The sequence below is a fragment of the Sceloporus undulatus genome, chromosome 3, assembly GCF_019175285.1.
Source record: "Sceloporus undulatus isolate JIND9_A2432 ecotype Alabama chromosome 3, SceUnd_v1.1, whole genome shotgun sequence".
Taxonomy (NCBI): domain Eukaryota; kingdom Metazoa; phylum Chordata; class Lepidosauria; order Squamata; family Phrynosomatidae; genus Sceloporus; species Sceloporus undulatus.
In genome coordinates this window covers 99,527,367-99,551,179 of record NC_056524.1, presented here as the reverse complement: position 1 = coordinate 99,551,179, position 23,813 = coordinate 99,527,367, and the positions used below count along the sequence as shown (strand labels likewise).

Sequence of the window (23,813 nt, the reverse complement as noted above, 5' to 3'; positions counted from 1 at the left end):
CTAGTAAGTGCAGTTTTGTGGACTGACAATCTCTTAAGAGCAACATTGATCCTTTAGAGGGGGAAAGTCCTAATCACATCACTCTCTTGCCATGTGCTAAGAGTTACACATTAATCTTCTTGATATCTGTCACAGTGGCATGGAGAGTGATGTCTGGGATCTGGTAGCTTTGGAAACCCATTGGAATGCCAACATGTTGATAGGTAACACCTTTGAAATGGGCCATGGGTTTCCTTAGGATTTTAAAGATAGTTGGTAAGACTCAGTCTCTCAAGCTCCCCTTGATACAGAGTGTTGCACACCTTTTGGCATTGAAGTGCAAGCCCCTCTGGCCTGCAGCCTGTGCAGATGTGTAGCATGTACTGGAGCTCTTCAGCTATCTTGACTACCAGAACATTGGCATAAGCTAGTATGCTCACTTTGTTACTATAGAGAGAGTGGCAAGCTTAAAAATGCTACCCTGCTGTCCTCCAGGAAGACCTGCTCAGCTGAGGGAGTGCCTGCCCTAAACCACCGGGAGTCAGCTGCAGACACATGGAGGCGTGGCAGAGAGTGGCAAACTTAAAAATGTTGCCCTGCTGTCCTCCTTACCCTTTTTCACCTGGGCTACAACTGGGCTCCGTATCTGGCCAGGAGGTGGGCAGAGAGGTGGCAAGGTTTCCAATCTGCATTCCCCCCCCCCACACCTCCAGCCAGTTTTACATCAGTAGACGGAGCGGCAGAGGACTCTAACACCAGCTCCAATGTCCCCAGAACACCTGGCTATACTGGCCCAGAGTTTTATTATTTCAGATTTGTAATTGATATTTGATAACTGACTGTTGTGTTGTTGGCAGGGGAGAGTTGGGGATGGTTGTTAGATTACTATGCTATGCTATATAATGTTTTGACTATTATTGTGCCATGTTATGCATTTTCCCCCCTGCACTTTGTATTCTTCATGATGTAATTTGGATTTTTAAAATTATTCTATTGTTATATTATTGTGTTGTAATGGGGGGGGGTATATTTTTGTATTTTTCTGTTGCTTTTACTTGTAATCTGCCTTGATTCCGCATAAATAAATCATATTATGATTATTAAAGTTGAGGCCTCCAGGGCCAATGAGGATGTAGCAGAGGAGGGACTCCATAGCAAATCTGAAAACAATTGGGTTAAGTGAGGAGCTCAAATACTCACGGTCTCACCTTCCACAGCCTGCACTGCAGTTGTTATAGCTTGCAGAGAAGGTCAAGGAAAGCTGGAGGCATTCCCTATTTAGCCAATGTTTCTAGGATATGGCAGTAAGGCACAGAGCCAAAGGCACTGCTTATATTGAGCAAGGCAACAGTGCACTTTTGTCTGGTGTGGTGACCATTGCTGGGGGAAAAAGAGAGATAGCACTTGTTCTTATCCTCCCACCTCAAACTTGCTAGTGGAAGGGAAAATTTTTTGAAGGAGCACAAAATACCCTTCCTCAGGGTCACTCTCCTTAGCCTAGCTGACTTTAAATTTTGAAAAAGATGTCAGGAAACACAGTCATTGTTTTCCCCCCCACATCACACACAGTTTAACCCTAAAAGAACAGCCAATGGTGACAACTGACAATTTTGCTAAAGGTATGAAAAGAAGAAAACCCCATGATAGAGTCACCTTAGGATCACCATAAATTGGAAATAGATTGAAGGTATACAACAATAACAACAACAAATAAAAAGATGGGATAGAGATTATGTCTGCTAGTTCCCACAAATTATGGTGGGATTTGTGGAACTCTTATGTGATATAATGTTAAAGATCGCCTTTGTTAACAAGCCATCATTTAACAAATCACAGTTTAAACCCATTTTTGTAAGCCTGTGAATGCCAGCTTGTTTAAATTATAGCTTGTTGTGACAAACCAGGAATAGAGTAGCTACTGTTCGTTTAGTTATTGGCTGTGCTATATGTGGTTCATACAAACTATAGTTAACATGAACTGTGGCTTATTGTGATTTGTGAACATAAGATCTGGAACATAAATCTGACTGTATTATAGCCAGGGATGCTACAAAAACCTCTGTTGCCTATCCTATTTATGTTTGGATCAAGTAGGTATTTTGATGGTAGAAACAGATGTTGACTTCTCACAAATGGGAAGAAAAAAGAGAACCAGGCCTTTGAGTTCATCCTTTCATTTGGTTAAGATGTAAATTCTCCTTTGATGTTTGGCAACTATTTAATAGCATTTAGAAGTATGAGAGGTCGCCTGATTTTTACAATGACTTTAAGTAGTCACCAATGTACTGCACTTAGGACATTATGTTCTCTCCATCTATTCCTTCAAACTTCCAAAAATGTTTTTCTATGAACCTTAAATTCCACAAGATGCTATGTTGGGACAGTTGCCAGTGTCAACATTTCTGCTTCTTGACGTCTGATGTTTCTGGACTTTCCTCAAACAGAAGGCTCTTTCTTAAGAGCAAAAATGGTATGTATCTTTAGGAACCACTGGTGAACAAAGTCCTTTCCATACAAGACTACTTAACAGCATATGGATCTATGTATCTCCATAGGGGTGTGTGTGTGTGTTTGAAAACTCAGTGGCTTGGATCCTAAAGTAAGTACTTTACAGAAAGAACATTTCCTGTCCATTCTTCATGCCACATAAGCCCCTATCCAAATCTTCTCTGGAAAGGAGAGGAGAGGCATCCTAAATGATGTGACAAATGGAGAGCTGTCGGGTTAGGGAAGGTTGCTTTAAACTGAACTCTGATTCTACACTTAAAGAAATTAATGGCAGGGAAATTTCCGATCCCTTCATTTCTTGTTGTAGCCCCACCCTCCCCACTCACATGACTAATATCATGTTATTCAGAGAGGCTACAGCTTAGAGCAGTAGTTCTCAACCTTTGGTCGTCTAGATTTTTGAGACTTCAACTCCCAGAATTCCTGAAAAGTGAGCATACGGACCAGGACTTCTGGGAATTGAAGTCCAAAACATCTGGAGGCCCAAAGGTTGAGAAGCACTGGCTTAGAGAGATGACATTATTCAGATTATGGGTGAGAGAGAAATGGCTAATGGGGAACATTCCTCCTGTGAGTTAATTTAGCTTAGAATCCAAGCCAATGTGTGTCCTGTGAAACAGGAATCTCGGTTCTGTCTGCCTGATTAGTGTTCAGTGAAGAATAAGAGAAGCAGGGTCACCTGTACCAAGATGTTTTTAACAGGGCAATAAAATTGTTCATTTTGAATTCCAGTTACTTAACCATTTTGCTTCATTTACAATTTGGCTGCTTATCTGCAAACCTGTTGAAGCATATTCTGCACTGACATTTCCAAATGCCCTGAATCACTGGACCCTCACACATTCTGCTGCTAAAATTCTTTACCAGCTCTCTAACACCACAGGACTTCATGCAATGTTTAAAATAGGTTATAAATTTGGCTTTGGCAACTGTGAAACATATAGAGGACATTAAAAAACAAAAACCTTTAGGACTCAATAGGGTCTTGCTGTTGTTACATGTTTTCAGGTTAATGGAATGTAGAGTTCATGCAGCCAGGGATCAAATCCTCACTCAGCCATTAAAACTCATTGGATGACCTTGGACAAGTCTCTCTCTCTCTCAGCCTGAGAGGAAGGCAATGGCAAATCTCCTCTAAACAAACCTCACAAGCAAACAATATGACAGAGTTCACTCGAAGACACACAACAATGTTATTGAAATGGTTTCTAGTTAACTAGACATAAGACTGGGCTGTATATCTCGAAACTGACTGGAAAGACACTGTGAAAAAAATGTAATCTCACATAGCAATTTCACTGATAATTCATCTCGTTGTAAAATGTGAAAGGTAAATGTGGAGGGGCAAGTTGCAAGAGAATTTAATGTTTTATTTTGTTTTTCATTTTGTTCTGTCAATGTAAGGACTAAGGAAACAAGGTCATCCAAGATGATATTGTTAGCCTGTGCTGACATCTTTACTCCAATGTTGGTCTATAGTTTTAAATTTTTTTGGACAACATGGAAGTTATGGGGAAAAGCCCTAAAGCCACAATGAATGCTTTGTGCAAATATCCTTCTCTAGTACTTATGTTCTGTTTTGTTTGAAAGAAAGCAAAATTAGAAAAAAAAGGCTGTCCACAAGTCTGGCAACTTTGTAAGAAGTCCCCAGTTGTGACAGTAGAGGAAGCAGCCAGGAAAAAGAGGCAAAAATTCAGCTAAATCTTAACCCAAGGGCCACAAAGCTAAGACACTGCTAAAACAGAATACAAACAACAGGTGCACTCAACTCCAACATGTGGGCTGGGTAAAGGATGACCAAACAGCGACATATGTTACAATGTGGTCCTCCACTTTTTGTTGGATTGCAATTCCTAGAAGCTCAAGGAGGCATGTTGATTTGTTGTGTACTGTTAAGTTATTTCTGACTTATGGTGATCCTAAGGTGAACATATCATGGGATTTTCTGGGGCTGAGAGTGTGTGACTCACTCAAGGTCACCTGGTTGGTCACCCAGTGGGCCAAGTGAGGAATCATATTTTGATTTCCAGAGTTGTAGTCCCATGCTCAAACCACTGCAACACACTGGCTCCCTGTAACAGGCATGCCCAATGGCTAAGAGAGCATGAGAGCTACAGTCTAACAACATCTGGAGTGTCATGCTCCCCACTGCTGTAGTACAGATGCAAACTAGTTATCAACACAGATTATTCTTAGATTATGCAGACAAAAACACATAGATGTCAAAGTTTTTAAATATATGAATAACGTTGCTACCTTCCACTGAGTCAGCCCATTAATTGTTCGTACCCAGCACTGTATACTCTGTCTTCTCAAGGTCTCCAATACCTCAGCCCTTTCACAGCCCTGTTGCCAAAGACCTTACAATCTAGAGATGCAAAGACTGAACCTGATGCCTTCTACATGCAGAATGTGCTCTACCACTGTGCCATGGCATATAAATGATTATATGCTAACTAGTGGTAGTTGCCAGTCCTTCCAGCTGACATTGTGGAAGTGATTTCAGATTAGAGCCTGAAGTTTGTTAGCAGACTGTCCTAGAGTGACCAGAAATAAAGCAGTGGATAATATTTTTCACAATCATGTTACATAGATAAATCCTTTCAGGTTGTTTATGCATCAAAAAACATAAATTTAGTTTTTCAGATGAGACTAATGTTATGTACACTAAATTAAATGTAGAAGTTCAGCACTGTCTAGTACTGGGATAGAATTCAAAGGTATAGCCATGTTAGTTTGTAGAATCAGTACGTAGAGAGATCTTGTAGTATCTTCGAGACTAACTGAAAGAAAGAAACTGGCAGCATGAGCTTTCGTAGACTTCAGTCTACTTCCTCAGATACATTACATTAATGCATCTGAGGAAGTAGACTGAAGTCTACGCAAACTCATACTGCCACTTTCTTTCTTTTAGTTAGGGGTGTGCAGACCACACCTAAGGTACGGCCTGCAGCCGCCTTCAGCTGCACTGGCTCAGGGCCATGGGAACTGCATGTCGCAGCCCCTATCTGGCCTTTCCAGGGCATATAAAGATCTGCAAAAAGCCGTTCTTTTTGCACCCTGGAGAGAGTGAAATAGCTGCAGCTCAGCCGCTTTAATGTGCTCCTCTGGGGCTGTGATGTGTGGATGCAGTGCCAGAGTGCTGTGATGCTGCACACCATATGGAATGGCATGTGGCGTCATGCTGCTCTGGGGGAGGAGTTGGGGTGTGCATCATGTAGATGCCATGCCCTGACTCCACCTCTAGGCCAGCCTTTATGAGCTCTTAGTCTCAAAGTTGCTACAAGATCTCTCTACATATTAGTACTGGGATGGCAGACTGCCAATGACTACCAGGCACTATAGGCTATATTTCAGAGGAGGGAACTGGTATAACCACTTCTATATATTTCTTGCCTAAGAAAACCCTATGAAATTCATAAGGTTGCCATAAATTGACAGCTGACTTGAAGGCACATACATACATACATATATTATACCTACCATTAGCATCATGGGAATACTCTATGCCAGAAACAGTGCACCGCCGAAAAACCATTTTATTCTCGGTAAGAGTCCCAGTCTTGTCTGAAAATATATACTGAATCTGTCCTAAATCTTCAGTGATATTGAGAGCTCGACATTGTAGCTGAAGGTCTGTTTCTTCATCATATAAATCTTTATCTTGATGAATAAAGAATACTTGGCATATTTTAACAATTTCAATGGAGACGTACAAAGAAATTGGAATGAGAACCTGAAATGAATGAAAACACAGGAGTCATGAATGGAAAACCAGAAAAGGTGGTATAAAAATACACATGACTTAATTAACTTGTGATGAAAACTGCAACATTCTACTGTACCTTTTTAGAATTTTATATAGTCTGATTTAAAGTCAATGTTAAGTTATAAGAATATCTGCAAATGTTTACTGTGACACATTAGGAAAGCCTATGGAGCAGCTGTAGGGTTGATATCCAGAATTAGACGTGTGGTCTTATTATCAAAGCTTGGAGAGAAGCAAATGTTTTCAGGATAATGAGCTTGAAAGAAGCTAGGAAAAGAAGAAGGAAAAGGGAGTGGAAGAGAGAACAGAGAGTGCAGTCAGAACTGTGCCTGCATAGAAGCTTTTGCCAAAGAAAAAACAAACAAATTAATAGCGTTCTAAGTATGTATAATAGAGTTATAAAGTAGGTTTCTGTCAAGAGTTGAGTCAAGGGAAGATTGTAGAAAACAGTTGTTTCAACAGTAGTATTGGTGCAAATGAACCTTTTTTGCATTTGCTTTGCACAGAGTCTGCTAAGATAGTTTCCATTATATCCTTTTTATCCATTTTCATAAAACTTTTAAGGCCACACAGAAGACTTTATTCACAGGAGAATGATTTTCACCTGAATAAATGTTTATTTTTCATTGTATAGAATTCTCAGTAATATACTGCCTGTGGAGGTGTCTAGGGCCCACATGACAGGACAAATATACCAGCGGAGACTGTGCTGGTGCCATTTGCGCTGGGACCATGGCAACTGCATGTGCCCAGTCCCAATGCAGGCCACTGACATGGTCCTGGAAGGGGAGGATTCTATTCTTCTTGGCCCGGTTCTTTGCAAACGATGCAGCCTCAGCACAGCTTCAGGCCATGTTCAGGATGTGTGTCATGTCATTTTGCCCATGTGTTTCAGGTCTTGGCATGCAAGTGAGCTACAGAGCACATTCAGATTAAATGAAGGGAGCATCACAAACTAATGCCGTGGAATATACTCACTGACCTGTCATGGGTGAGAATTTTTCCAGCTTGGGACAGGACATGGAAGAAAGTAATGGGAGGTAAAGTACTTACAAATGAGTGAGTGGCAGCTGATGCTCCTTCTAGCTTTAAATAATTCAACACCAAATATTTCTTGCTATTAGCAAACTAGCCCTAAAAAGCTCAAGACAATAATGCTTTTTGGTCCTAAAAACAAACAAACCCTGGACAGCCTCTGTGCCAAAACAGAACCCCTCAGAAACTACTTGGCCTTCTAAATATTCATGGGACTGAATGAGTATTGACAAAGATAGCCTCTCACCTTCTGGTCAATGCCACTGACCATGCTGACTGAATTATTTAAAAGTAACTTTTGTAACCCCTAAATGAGAACCAAGTGTATGAGTAAACTTCTCCTAGAAGGGACAATGGAAGAAATTTGGGTGTGGTGTTGCCTGCTGGGCAGTCAGCCATGTGCCTGATCGTGGGAGGACCTGGCTCTGCCTCCACCTGTAGTATGACACAGTATGATGTCTAAAAGTGGAATGGGGATCTCCCAACGCAAAAGTAAAATTCAGCCTTGAATCCATACTTTATGGCAAAGAATCCATGAAAGGCAGAATTTCTTGACCAAAGACACCACCTTTAAAATGGATTTTTTTTATCATATTGAAATATATGTCAGTAAATCATTACGTTTTAAAATGAAACACCAACATATATTATGTGGTATGGATAGATTCTGTTGTTTTTATTGCCTGTTATTCAGGGGACTGTCATGGAAAGTGTGTTTTGGTGTTAGTAATGTTTCAAATAAATTTAAAAAAAACCCAGCAATTTTATTACAGGTAGTTGGTTATACAGCTGTGATATCTAACATTCCTTTGGAATGTCAGAGGGTCCAAAAAATTGGGGCCAGACTACTGACTGGGACTGGTTACAAGTAACATATAACTCCCTTGTTGAAATGACTTCACTTGCTACCAGTCTGTTTTTGAACAGAATTCAAAGTGCTGGTCATTCAAAGTACTATAAATCTTATGTGGCTTGGGCTCAGACTGTCTAAAAGTCTATATGAGCCAGTTTGAGTTTTAAGTTCTTTGCCAGAGGGCTGTCTCTTAGTGTCACCACCATTTCAGGCCTCTTTGGCAAAGACATGGGAGAGAGACTTCTCAGTAGCTGCTCCCAGGCTGTGGTATCTTCTCCCACAAGAGGTTCACTTGGTAACCTCTCTGCTATCTTTCTACCATTAGGTAAAGACCTTTTGATTTAGGAAGGCTTCTGATTCTTAAAGCAGTGACACAAGGGTGTTTCGAGAATGATATATTTTGCTTTTATCTTTTGTCATTCAATTATGTTTTAGATGTGTTTTTAACTGTTTTTAACCATATATCTTTAAAGAGAGAATTCTTTAATTGCTTTTCAGTTTTTGCAAACTAAGATTTTAGCTTAACTTTATTTTAAATTATTGTTAAATTGCTTTTGATCCCATGCCAGGAGAAAGGCAGGGTATTAATTAATTAATATTAATTAATATCTTAATTATTAATTAATTAATATCTTCAATCAAAAAAGTGGTCAGCCATACAGCTATATCTGTTTTTTTAAAATAGTGGAATCATGTACAGATATACTCAAAAGAAAGTCTCTATGTTCAATGAGACTTACTCCTAAATGAGAGTGCAACTGATTGAAGTCTTATTTGGTTAGATGGCTGATTTATTTTTTATTTTTTTTTTAGCACCGGGTTAACACAAATGTATTTGCAAAAGCAACAGTCAGCTGTCTCAATATGCTGCAGAGCTACCTGATAAACTATAATCATTGTCAAAAATAAATAAACTGCAGCTTGAACTGGAGACCAATATTTTCCATTGCGACCTGGGACATCAAAGATAGGTTTTCTTTTGTCATCATATTGCCAGACCCAGATTCCGTGACCTGCAAAACAGGTGGGAGAGATGGAAATACAAACTAAACATCAAGTGGAAAAGTCAACATGATTCACTTATATACTTCTCCCTTCAGAGACAATACGGCTGCACTCTTTCTTGCACTTTTGTACTATTAATGGGAAGCATTTCTCTCTTTAAAAAGCTTTTCAGAACAGGAGAAATAAAATCACAGTGCATTTAAGATCCTTAGAATTAAATAATAAATAATAAATAAAAAATTTATTTATATACCGCCCTTCTTAGAATCAGGGCGGTGCACAACAGATATACATCAATACAACAATACAACTATACAAAATTGGTTAAAACAATTCAATAAAAATAATAAAATTCATGCTGGCAAAACAGTGCTGACCAAAGGGGGGGGGGGAGGAAGGTATTCTGGGGCAGAGGTCAGGGGTAAGCCTGCTCGAATAAGTAGGTTTTTAGCCCCTTCTTAAATTGGGCTAGGGAGGTGGCTGAGCGGAGCTCGAAGGGCAGCGAGTTCCAGAGGTTGGGGGCCGAGATGGAGAAGGCCCTCCTAGAAGTGGAAATATATTTCCCCTCTGGAACTCTTAACAATTGCTGCCCTGATGATCTGAGTGTGCGGGACGGATTGTATGGGGAGAGGCGGTCCTCCAGATACCCTGGGCCCAAGCCATTTAGGGCTTTATAGGTAATAACCAACACCTTGTATTGCGCCCGGAAGCGAATAGGCAGCCAATGTAGGTCTTAGGTTTAAGACCCTCAGAATTAGGGCAAAGCTCTCCCTCCACCCTCACCTGGTATGGTCTGTGGATAGAAATAGTTGATGCAGTGGTTAGAAAAAGGAACCTGGAAAATCTGGGTTCCAATCCCCATGGAGCTAGTGACTTTGAGCTAGTCATGCTTTCTCAGCCTGACTTATCTCACAATATTGCTGCAAGGATAAAATGCTCATTCATGGAAAGTTGGGATAAAAATATAACAAAATATAACAAACAAACAGTCAATTTAAACAACATGAAACTGTTCCATATCCAGAAAAGTCCAACTATAGAAGTAATATCCAACAACTTAAAGGCTAAGAACAATACTTTTTTATGAAACAAGGAACCCTATATGCACAACTACCCTTCCCTGTGTTGGAACTACTTTCCAGCTACCTATTCTATACAGCTTAGTTAAGTGTCTGACTATTTCAAACACAGATGTGGAGGAACACTTTTGAACTACAACTCCCAGGACTCTCTAGCTAGGATGCCTAGTGGCTCATTCCAGACACCAAGTTCAGTGGACCACTGGAGAACACTTGGGAAAAATATTACCTCAATTGTCAGGAGAAAAAATGGAAGTCAGTAGGAAAAAATCTCATGCAGAACTTCTCCTTATATGTTACTGCTGCTGTTTTTATTTCTACTGTTTACACTGACTGAAAGGGTACACATTTGTTTGGATATGGGAAATGGCTGATGCTACTGTGTATAGTGGAGGAATGAGAGCTTGCAGTTAGGGCATGAATTCACCTGTATGTGAGGATGCAGCTATACTGTAAAAATAATGTAGTTGAATTCTGTAGCTCCATCCTATGGACTCCTGGAATTTGTAGTTTTACAAGGTCTTTAGCCTTCTCTGCCAGGATTCTGTAGGATGGAGCCACAGCAGTTAAAGTGATGTCAAATTGCATTATTTTTACAGTATAGATGCATCTTGAGAGACAAGAGGAGAGAGAAAGGAAGAGAGAAGTGAGAAAGAGAGAGCAAAAGACAAAAAGAATTCTTCTTAGGTTCAAATTTAAATGTGAGCCAGAGAAGAATTTGAGGATTTCAAGGAAATTCATCTCTGATCTCCAAAGGTCTTTTAAGAGCTGCAAAGGTTTACTTCTTAGCAAGTTATAGAACTCATACTGTTCCTACATTTTTTAAAAGGTGAAGGTAGAGATGTAAATATGAGAATGAAAAATTTCAAATGTTTTCTCCTTGTTAAGATGGTCTCTCACATTTTAATTTGATAACATTTTTGCAAAGATTTCACGTGGAAAAAAATGTGGGATTTTATTTGCCAAAATAGAGTATTTTTGCTTCATCACTCTATTGCACAAAACAATGTATTTTGTATGAAATACTTTTTGTCTACAAAATAAACCTCCCTCGATAAAGTTTTTGAAACTGGGAAACAGTCAACTACTGTAGTGTGATTTTTATCATTGCTTTGGTTATGCTGTACACTGTTTCAGCTGCTACCTTAATGGCGGAGAGTATTGTATATAAATTGTAAATACAGAAAGAAAATTCTGCTTCCATACACTTAAATGTCATCCAGCAGAGTTAGTTCTCAAACATGAATTTAGTTGACCTGACTGTGTTTGTTCCAATAAGTGAATTAATAGAATTGTCTATAATTTTTTAATTACTATTTTCTTGACCTCCATATTTTTATGCTCCATAACTGAAAGTTAGGGGAACTTACCAAGTGCTGAAAACAAACACATTGTGATAAGCATGAGGACACACCAAAGGACATCGACATTCATTTGTCTTTCCAGCTTACTGCGTTTGTAACGTGGTCCACTGTTATTTAACAAGGCTTTTGTCTCATGCCCTGCCAAAGAAATTGAATTGCATTATCATATACACAGAGAACTAGGGGAGATCAAAAGGAATGTAGTATAAAAATACATAGAAAAGTACTTTTTACCTGCATAGATTACTATTCCTGAGACAACTTCTGTATTTCTAATGGTACATCCACGTAACAAAAGATTTTCTTTATACAGTGCTACCTTTTCCCCACTTTTATGCACTCTGGAAAAGAAAAAGAAACAACAACTTATTTATAAATAGCTGCTATTAACTAGAGAGGAGGACACATTTAAATTCTGAAAGACATCTAGGTAGGACAGAAAGAAGAGACTTGACATCTTTATAGTCAATCTATAAACAGTAACAATACTTCTTACTTTCCTTCACAGAAAACTTTTGCTCTTCAGGTAGAGTTTTACATAATTTCACATGGGTTTTTTCCCCATCTTGTTGAATATGAAGCTTGAAGATCATTTAGTAGTTGCTAAAACCTTGCAGTTAACCTTCTGAATGTGAGGAAATTATTGTTTTTTAACGACCCACAGTGTAATTCATTCCGAAGTGTTTTTAGTCCCATTGCATTCATTTTTATGATATATTTACAAAGTCAGAGAGATAAACAGATAGATATATAGATAGCTAAAATAAATGAAAAGCCCTTAGTAAATGAAATAATGTACTCTTATATTAACTGCCGGCTATCAGTTATCCTTGCTTACTATGTCAGCAGAAACATGAGCAACTTCTATTTGTGAGAGCACGTGGTAACAAAAGAAATATCACTATATATATATATACAGCCACTGTATATATATATAATGCGATAAACTCCTAACTCAGATTATTTTTTTTAGCTGTCACAGACAACAGCTTAATTGTGAGATGCTGTTGGCTGTAGTTACTTTCTAAAATTTCCAGTGCTTTTCATCTTCTTCTTCCTGTTTTCATCCCCAAACTATCATATGTATCTGTGGAATCTGACAGAGTAATATAAAAAGTCAGGTCAAAGAAAGATTTTCATAAGCTCATATTGGTTAACCCTTCTATCTGATTTAGGTATTTCACACATTTCAATAATAAATCAATATATCTGAGTTCAATAATACTAATTTTTGATCATAGCAAGGCTAAGAACAGGCTATGATGCAAAATGTTTGTCAGGAAAGTATAATCTTTGCCTAAAATCTTTACCTTAGAGCACCTAAGAAAGAGGTTGCTGGTTCTGCTTATGACCCTTTTGTCCTGAATGCATGATTGACATTATTTGGAGTTTGCCCCTATGCTTCTATTGATTAACACAGAGATTAAAGATACTGTAGTGCTGCACTGATGGTAATGGTTCTTTGCTAGATAGGTTATATGCACAAAAAAGAAAATACATTAAAATGGAGAACTGATAATAGTTATTTTGAAACTATTCACATAACTAACATTGGTGCTCAAAAACTGTAAGTAATTCATATAATCATAGAGTTGGAAGAGACCACAAGGGCCAGCCAGTTCAGCTCCCTGCCATACAAGAACTCACAATCAAAGCACCCCCAACAGAAGGCCATCCAGCCTCTGTTTAAAGAACTCCAAAGAAGGAAATTCCACCCGTTCTGAGGGAGTGTGTTCCACTGTCGAACAGCTCTTAATATCAGGAATTTTCTCCTAATATTTAGGTGGAATCTCTTTTCTTGTAGCTTGCATCCATTGCTCTGTGTAGCTTGCATCCATTCTCTGGAGCAGCAGAAAACAACCTTGCTCCACCCCTTCAAATATTTATACTGTACAGGGCTATCGTATCACCACTTAACCATATCTTCTCTTTTCTTTATATATATATTTAAATGGTACATTTTCAGGAGAAAGATGATACTCAAGAGAATTGAATTTTTGCAATTGCAACAAAACAAACAATGATCACTATCTGGTGTTTTGTAAGAAATACACCTGTTATCATTAAAGTATGCATTTCCATATACGTTTTCAGAAAATATTTAAAACATTATCAAAGTTATTCAATGTCAAATAACAAGCTCATATCTCTGTATAACTTAATGTGAATGTCATATAAACATTTATTCATAAATTATTTTTTCAGTTTAAAATATTGCTTTCTATGAAGCAGAAATGATTCCAGATGAGATTGTAACACCCACATAAGATCTAAACTGTCTAATGGTATTCATGTGTTGCCCTTAACTTTGTAATTTGTAATTTCCTGCTTCATTTTCTTTGCTTTCTGAGACAGTGAATTCACAGAACTTGGGGAAGTTGCTTCTTGGACTACAATGCTCAGATTCTATAAAGAGGTACAATGATGATTTGATTACCAAAAAGCACCAAAAAAGGTGAGTTTGTGATTGGTGTGTAGACATAGATATGCGTCTGCCTAGGGCAAAGATTGTGGATATTCATATAGCCACACACATGAGCCGTTAAACAGAGAGAGGGAGCAATCCTTAGTCAGAATGAAAGCCACCACCAATGGCATGGGAAAATATAGTTTTGAAATCCTGTTAGAAAAATATAAACTGTTCAGTGTTTTATTCCACTGCAGAGGCCTGAATCCTAATATTAGTCCTAATCAGAGAAGACTCATTGAATAAATGAGATTTACATGAATGTTGATTCACCATTCTATAACTGTTTCAATGGGTCTATTAGATTTTGGTGGCATTTTTAGAAATGATCTCTCTTCCTTATGATGGACCAACGAGGCAGTAAGAAGTAAGGAATTACATTGCATGGTTAAGGTAACAGTATAAGAAATTAAGAATCTCTCCATCTAAATTTTTTATTTTGCTGTTACCCGCCTCGATCCTCAAAAGGGAGAGGCGGAATACAAATAAATAGTTTATTATTATTATTTATTTTAAATTAGTGTAATATCTTTATTAAGATAACAAAAAGATTACAAGAAATGTGCAAACTGAAAGATACCAAGATAGTCGTGATATTTATCAGATAGCAATGAAAGCCACACGCAGCAGGTTAGGGTATGAGATGAAAGGGGAGGGGGAAGAGAGAGTGAGCTGAAGCTGATCCAAATTATGAAATGAAATGCATGGAGGAGGGTGTTCTAGATATTCAAAAGAGGTTTTAGCAGGTGATGTGATGGTTTCAGGTTTACTTAGAATTGTCTTGAAGATTTCTCAGTACAAAATGGTAAGAAAAGTTTGTCTCCTCATTTTTTAAAGTAGTGAAACAAGCTTTCACCTCAGAAATGTATCCAAGTGCATGTTCAACAGTTGTTTTTGTTACATACCACCAGAACACCAAAGAAAAACACTGAGAGCATTAGTTAATAGTAGAATTCAATGAAATGCTTGGTAGCAATTTAGGATAGAGAAACTGAAGCACTTCTTCATTCAACATATAATTATGGAATTTGCTCTCCAAGGGGGTTGTTCCCACTATGGTTTAAACCAGATCATGATTTGAAATGATCTGGTTAAAACAACCATGGCTCTCACCTAATTCGAATTGCTGAAGTGATTTGGAAAGTTAAGCCATGTTTTCCCCCCATTTAACCCTTGTCAAAAAGACGCTGGGTTAAAGGGGTGTTTTTTGGGATGAATTGATTTATCCTCAAATAAATTGATTCACCCCAGTGGGAACCACAGACAGATTTGAATCTGCCCCGGCCCAAGTTGGAACTAGGTGAGGCAGATTCGATTCCGCCACCAGTGATGGGGGGCAGCTGCAATGGCCCCGACCATCTCCCCGTCACAGGCCTCCCTGCCTCTTCATACCTGGGCCACCAGCTTCTCTTTGGCCTTCCTGCGACCTCCTTCCCACCTTCCCTGGGCATGGGGAATGGAAGAAGGTCGGGGAAAACTGGGAAGGAGGTCGCAGAGAAGCCGGGGAGAATTCTCTGCAAGCTTCCCCGGCCGTGGGGAACAGAAGGAGGCCACAGGGAAAATAGGGAAGCCAGTTAGAGGCTGAAGGATGCCAGAAGAAGCCAGTAAGGAGGCTGGGCCAGGGACAGTCTGATCCGAATTGGTAAAATTGGCACAAACAGTGGGAATCTGGAACTATTTTTGTACCAATTCATCAAGGCACCGAATTATCCGTTAAGTGGGAACAAGGCCAAGAAGTGGCAATGCCCCTACTTTTTGGTGGATTGCAAAAAGACTACCAAAATTCACTGGAGGACTAACTATGGCAGCTGCACAGAACCTCTGAGTCGAGAGGCATCATGCAATACCAGCTGTTGGAGAGAGAGGTAAGAGAGAAAAAAGACTGGTTGCTTTTAAGCCCATTTATTGGATTACTGGAGCCATTGAGTTGGCAGCTTTGGAACAGTATGATGGACAAAATGAAGCCTTGATAAAATGTAACACAACTATTCTTGTGTTTACATTAGCACAAAGACTTTAATACTTTCACATGACTGAAAGAGTTTGAGACCTAGCCCAAAGACTGAAAAAGGGTTTCTCCATTCATACTGGTTGAGGTCAACGACTTAGAAGAAACAGACCTGTGTTGAGCTTTAACAGTGTTTCCATGTCTATTTTTGTTTTACTATATCTTCCCCAAATAGTTTAGCATTGCTTCACGATTTACTGTATTTCTTATTCAATTTATCTAGAGGCCTTAGGTTTTGTTTTGTGAATTGTTCATGTTCGGAAACACTTTCACATCAAGGTTTTCACAGATCTTCCCTGCATCTCCATCTCGCTTTTCTGAGCAACTGCTGCATATGCAGGCATAAGATGAACAGATTCGTACTATCAGTCATATGAGTTAATTAGAACACTTGCTTCTTGCTAGTAGCGATGTTTTGGAAGTTTGACTTTCATGAATTCTGATACAAACGTACCTGATCTACAGCTCCTAGACTGATTTGTCGATCAAAATATAATTATCCTTCAGATTTCACATATTGTAATGAGGTTCTTATTTCAAAAGATGTAGCAAATGCATGTAAAATATATATCTCATTTATTATTTATGCTTCTTTTCTTTTAAAAAATATATCCTATTCTCCCCCCCTTTAAAATATAGCAAAACAGTTTATAATATAAACATCTAAAGTAATTCCAGTAGCTGAAAATAATAAAGTAATAAAACAACAGAAACAAAGCAATTCATTAAAAGGGGATATTTAGCTAATTGTAGAAACATCTAGCTCTGGGAGTTTGTCTAATTTCAGTGGGGAGAGAATCCGCAAAGTGGGAGTCACAACACGGAATGCTATCTTCTGCATAACTACTGAACAAACCCCATAAGGACACATTACATATTTTAGGATAAAATCCAGACATTTAATTAAAATTCATTTAGAAAATGCCAGTTCTATAACAAAATTATTTTCAAATACAAATTTATATACAAACCATATATAGATGAATACAATTGAAACTGATACTGACTGAAAATAGATGGATCTCCCTCTCTCAGCATAAGTACATATCCTGTGAATTGACCAAACTCATTGTTTTCATGTGCTGTTAAGTAATTTTCATCTTATGATGACCCAAAAGAGTGAGAGATCTCCGAGACCTTATTATTTACAGGCCTGCTCAAATCTTGCAAACTCTGGGCCAAGGCTTCCTTTCTGTACTGTGCTCTGTCTCTTTCCCTACTGCTTCCAATTAGTCTTCTCCACTGAGTCATGTCATCTTATGATATGTCCAGCAAACTTTTGGCTATATAAATAAAGGTTTCAGAAACCTGTACAGCAAGCTGACTTTTCATGAATATATGAAATTTCTGGATATACTCACATGAATCCTCGAAACCTACTTAAGTCATTATTTGGTTCTTCACATTCAATGATGCTAGTAAACTTCAATGGGTCAAATTCAGAGTCCTGGAATGAAGAAAATAATAGATTTAAGCAACTGACAGTATACTTGAAAGGCAAAATAATTATGACTCATCTGAGTGATTGAGCCATCTGCAAATAGTAAGGTTTTTTTGTTGTTTTTTTAACCAAATTTGGAATATTATTCTGGCTTGTCTCAATTGGGAGTCCAAGTGATGTCTAGAGACTTCAGAATCATTCTTTAAAAAGGGACAAACTGGCTCAGATCTCCATAGATACTCTTATAGCTCTTTGGGCATCAAATGACAACATTAGGGAGCTGAAAAAGCAGAGAGTCTCGTATATAATCTGTCTGGATTAATTGTGTATTTTCTCTTCCCCTTCCTTTTGCACGCTTACTGTGTTGGTGATAATGAAGGCAAAGAGGATCTGGTTCATTTTAGAAATGTTCAGAATGCTGGGAGATGTGGGTGATACTGGACATAGGTACCATGTTCTGCAAGACTGGTGACTCCCATGCCAAGCAGGCAATGATGCCCTCCCAGATTTTAGTCCAAACTTTAAAGGAGCCAAACATGTTGCTGAATCTGTTTTAGAGGTTGGGTTGAGTTGCCATGATAGCTCCTTCAAAGTTCAGACAAAAATGTGGAGTGCATTTACTATGCAAACACGGTGAAGCCTCCAGCTGCATTATGTTAATCAAGGCCTCCAGACACATTGTGCAGTTCCAGAAGGTTGGTGGGTCCTCTTTTGATCTTCTGTAACACCTTCATGCAAAAGGTGAAGAGATGGTGAAGGCAAGGTCCAGTTTGTGAAGAGGAGTATGAGGAGGCGTCCAGGTTCCTTTGAGCACTGGATCACATCTTTGAGTACATCTAGAGACTTAGGCCATTTATAACTAACCTGGGAATAAATGTATTGAATAAGTGTTTGGTAATGTTTGGTAATTCAACTAACACTTCTGGGCTTAGTAATAAGTGAGACTGAGGCAAGGGAATCTAGCCCAGAGTTAATTTCTTGTCTTATATTATACAGAACAAAGCCAGTGTAGTATACAGTGTAGTATGAGATTTTAATATATATTTTAATGTGTTTTTATTGCTTTTGTATATTGTGTCTGTTATTATGTTATACACCGCCCTGATTGGAAGAAGGGCGGAATATAAATAAAGCATTTATTATTATTATACTGGCTTGAGCCTTGGACTATGAGTAGAGATCAGGTTTTGATCCCCTGCTCAGCCATGGAAACTATCGGATGACCTTGGCACACTCTCAGCCCCAGAAAACCCTGTGATAAATTCACTCTAGAGTCACCATAAGTCAGAAATTACTTCAAGGCACATAACAACAAATTATACAAAATGTAATCCTAGCCAGCAAGAGGCAAGTCCCATGGAACTCAGTGGGATTTTTAGTACCCCTTCACAGGAAGTGGCAGTAGATATATGGAGTTGAAGACTTTCATGGCCAGCATCCATAGTTTTTTGTGGGGTTTTCGGGCTATGTGACCGTGTTCTAGAAGAGCTTCTTCCTGACGTTTCGCTGAAGAAGCCAGCCACAGATGCTGGCGAAATGTCAGGAAGAAAGTCTTTTAGAACATTGCCATATAGCCTGAAAACCCCACAAAAAAACTATGGCAGTAGTTTCCATACAATGAGATGGTGAATTTTACTCCAAAGTTCAAAGCAGCTTTTCAAGATACAGTAATGAACTTTTTTCTTGAATTAGGTTCAACACAGTGGATAGTACCTTTAAAGCTCATACACACACACACACACACACACACACACACACACACCAGCTTCACCTCTCCACTGATATGGTAGCCCACAACAGTCCCTGCATTTATCTGCACATTTGTTTAAAAGTTTTCTAACCCACTTTTAAAGCACACCACCCTGACCAGGCAGTATGTAAAACATTAAAATGCACAACATAATAATACTAGCAACAATAAGATATACCATGAACCCAACTAACATTAATTTGAAGGCAGCAGGAATAAAATGTTTTAAAAATACAGCACATTAAAATTAAAGCAAATAAAAACTTTGTAAAGAACTTGAAAAAAGTTAAGATACATAACACAATCAAATATACTGTATCATAAATGCACCAGAACACAAAGCAACCTGTTCAGGATCAAGCTGCAAAGGACCTTATTCTTTCTTAAGCAACCATTTTCACACCAAACATACATAGGTATTAAAATGCAGATGTTTTATTTACTTGACTCTGTCCCTCTGTGCAGCTTTGAAAAACATTTTATTCACCAAGGAAATACACACTAGGGAGCAAGTAGAATTCCACTTCCCCACAGACCGTCTGCTGAGTATGCAAGATACTAAAAGCATGTGTAGATAATTCAAATATGATAATACTTGCATGCTGAATTCGGATTCTGGAGACCAGGGTTCAAATTCCTTTTTGTCTGTGGAAGCCAACTGGGTGGCCTTGAGCAGATCCAATTCTTTCAACCTCTAAGGAAAGCGATTATAAATCCCCTCTGAACAATTCTTGCCAAGAAAATGTCAGGATAGGTTTGCCTTGGGTTGCAATAGTTGGAAATGACTTGAAGGCACACAAAACAACAAAGAAGTAAGAATATACTACAGTGGGCCCTTGGTATCTGTTGAGGTTTTGGTTCTAGGACTCCCAAAATCCATGCCCCATTATATACAATGGTGTAGTAAAATGGGGTCCCTTATATAAAATAGCAAAATCAAGGTTGGTTTTTTGGAGTATATATATATATATATGTGTGTGTGTGTGTGTGTGTGTGTGTGTGTATATATATATACTTTCAAGCCATGGATGGTTGAATCCGTGGATAAAGACTCTGTGGATATGGAAGGCTGACTGTACTACATAAAACAAAAGGAAATGCCCACTTCTGCTGTAACAACAGTTCCTGACATAAAAATAAAAAACTGAGTCTGACTTGTTCAAAAATATCCAGGCAGGATGCAAATCTCCCACCCCTCCAGATCATTAGCTGGTTTCCAGTGTTTCAAGTTCAAGCAAAGCTATACCGCAGTCTGGGAGAACATAGATCAATGCATCCTCAATTAGGACAATGTTAATACAAGCCTTCTGAAAATATAATCAGGACCTCCTTAATTGCTTCATGCTAGCTCAGAGAAATTAATCCTGTACAGTAAATTAGGCACATACAGTAGGATTCTTCTTTCCTAATTAACATTTAAAATTCTTCTTGATTCCCTAACTAATTAGGCTCAAGCTGATACTTACACTGCCTGCGTGTAGTGATCATTTACCCACTTTTATAAGGAGTTATCACTGGACTTCCACAGCTGAGCAAATAACTTATTTTTGTTTAGACACAGAAATTTAAATGCAACATTTTTTCAGCTAGTCATGCTAATTAAAAGCTTTTCTGAATGATCAAGTCATATGGAAAATGAGCTATTGTTTTTTCATATATTTATTTATTGTATTTATACCCTGCTGTTCAGCTTTAAAGGCTCTCAGAGCAGCTTACAGATAGCTATTCAGATGGTTTTCTGCCCTTGGGATTACAATCTAAAAAGACAGGACACAAAAGGAGAAGGGAATGGCGGTGGGGAAGGGGATCAAGTCTAATGGTTCTTCTCTCCCTCTGAGGCTTGGGCCAAAGCAGATGGACCAGAGAGGACCCTTCTTCTTGCTCTGGCTAGCCCTGATGGAGTTGGACCTGCCTTTCACTCCCTCCCAGGCTGGATGCTGCACACAGTTCTCACAATGGTCTTGAAAGTTGCACATTTACATTGAAATGAACTGTATTTTCCCATATTTCAAAGTGCAACTTCAGTATGTGCAGAACTGTGATACTTCTTCCAGATGGGACATTTTTTTGTTGTTCTATAGCTGGAAAATTCAGTTGCCTTTTGCTCCAATTCATTTTGTACATTTCCTTACCCATGATTTCATCCTGTCGCTTACCCATAGTAATTATCAAATTAAATGGAGTTTTCTCTCAAAATACTAATCTTTCATGTGATTTGCTACAACATATGATGCAAATTTCATCCTATGTCACCTGTGTTTTTCTCTCTATAAATACAAATAAATTGATACTGTGCTCACGAATGAAGCCATAGTTTTCAACTGCACCACTCAAAATGACTAACAGACTTTTGCTAATGTAAAAACAACTATGGCCTGTTACAGACTGCCAAAATAAAGCTGCTTCGGGTCTGTTTGGAGGTATGCTGTTTAAATGATGCATGCATCGTAAGAATCCAGAAGCTGCACCAAAGCTGCACTGTAGTCCTTAGGACTGGAGCGTGGCTTTGGTGCGACCTCCGGACTCTTAGGACCCATGCATCATTTAAACAGCATACCTCCACAGAGACCCGAAGCAGCTTTATTTTGGCAGTCTGTAACAGGCCCTTGTTTTTTCTTTTCATTTACAGTGGTACCTCGGGTTACGAAATTAATTCGTTCCGCGGCTAATTTCGTAACCCGAAAAACCTTCGTAACCTGAATTGCCATAGGCGCTAATGGAAAAAATAGCTCTCTGCTGCCCTCCGGTGGCGGAAAATAGCGCCGAGGTTTTTTCGTAACCCGAAAAAACCTTCGTAAGCCGAAACAATAAATCCCTATGGGATTTTTTCGTATCCCGAAAAATTCGTAAGCTGGGTAATTCGTATCCCGGGGTACCACTGTATTGCCTCTCTACGGAAGAACCTGTTGCTAAGACTGAACACAAATCTAGGTAACACCTGGATGATGTAGCATGTGTTTCCCCAGCAAACTCCCTCTGGTATCAGTATCAGATACCTTTTTATTCTCACAGCCATTTAAATCCTGTGTACAATTGTGTACTTATGCTTTATTAATGTAAATTTTAACTCTGACTCTTTTAGCTCTTTGCATATAGGATTGCCATAATTCTCTACTAAAAACAGGGACAAAATGTAGGACAAAATTTCCTACATTTTGTCCCTGTTTTTAGTAGTGAATTATGGCAACCCTATTTGCATATGATCTGTTTTCAGTTAGTTTTAATTCACTGCTGTGTTGTGCTGGTTTTGGATTAGTTTTACATGAATTTTTGGATTCTATATTCCTGTATGTTGCCTGGAAAGAGATTTGTTATAGGATGGCTACTGAGTTTTAAAAATAAATCAATAAAACATGATTACACATTTATAAACTGGGGAAAAAACAGTCATTATGGGTAGGCTTGGGTTTTGTTTCTTTGTCTCAGCAATGCTATGTATAATCTAAAATGCACATTGCACCTGGAACAGCTGAATATAACTAACTCTGCTACATCTACAAGTAGACTTCAGGGCTTTAACACCAAGTCAGCCCTCTACTCTTCACAATGTTGTGCATTTTTCATTTGTTCCAAAAAGCCACTCCCCAATGGTAGATTTTTTTAATGTTTTTACTTATGACTCCACTCAGTTTACTTTGTTTCATAGCATTATAAAGTTGCAGGAAACCTTACAAATGTGTATGACTGTATGGACAATAAGCATAAATATATTTTCATATATGTACAAAGCTCAAAACTATGTTGTTGCAATATGACTGCAGTTTGATAACTGTAAAGACTACTGGATCAAAAAATGACAATTCCTCAATTGATTGTGGCATATGTGCAGAGGAAGGGGGTCAGATGGGATTGTTTTTATCTGGAATTTAGCAAAGAATCTTTTGCCACTGCATCTGTCATTCTTGTGTGCAATGTAGTTATGCAAGTGCTGCAGAAATGTATTAAATACTGTTTGTTACACAAGTATTGATCAGGGTTACCAAGTTCTTCCTCCTAGAATTGTTGCAGCATTTTCTGAACTTACGTACTTGTCTTTCTCTGTAACCAAAAGAGCTGTAATATTTGAACTGCATGCAAATTTCTGTGTCCTACTGGACATACTGTACTCCCAGGTGAGAGGGGAAAATATCTATTTTTAAAGAAGCTTACATTTTCCACCCAATGTTACTTTCTTTCTCAGAGTTTGTGTACATTCATGTATACATATAGGATATATATCTTATGTGTACATACACAGAGTGAGAGAGATTAATAACATGGTGCATTTAATAATGAAATTTTTTCTGGCTGCTTCTCGGTTGTGCATTTATATCTCTGTTTTTCCCTTGACCTCCCACCTCATGTTTGTACTAATGCTGTGCAAGAGCTGATCTGATCTGTAAACATCATATAATGGTGTTTTCATCCTCAATCTGCAACAGATATGTAAATCCTGACTGTATGAGAAGTAACATAGAATGATAGAATCACAGAGTTGGAAGAGACCCCAAGGGCAAGGACAGTATGAGACAATACATGTGAACATAGTGTCCACAGCAGAAAATTCAAATTAAAG

General features: G+C 38.5%; 1 protein-coding gene across 2 annotated transcripts in view; it reads right to left on the bottom strand.

Moving 5' to 3' along the window:
• The window catches only part of ATP10A (ATPase phospholipid transporting 10A (putative)), a 169,657-nt gene that overhangs the window by 59,349 nt on the left and 86,495 nt on the right, over positions 1-23,813 (bottom strand). For both annotated transcript variants that reach the window (XM_042460578.1, XM_042460579.1), the window contains exons 3-7: positions 17,429-17,514; positions 11,827-11,933; positions 11,599-11,730; positions 9,024-9,157; positions 5,971-6,223 (exon numbers count right to left, since the gene is read on the bottom strand). In XM_042460578.1, coding sequence (XP_042316512.1) covers positions 5,971-6,223; positions 9,024-9,157; positions 11,599-11,730; positions 11,827-11,933; positions 17,429-17,514 — 712 coding nt within the window. The remainder of the gene's footprint in view (positions 1-5,970; positions 6,224-9,023; positions 9,158-11,598; positions 11,731-11,826; positions 11,934-17,428; positions 17,515-23,813) is intronic.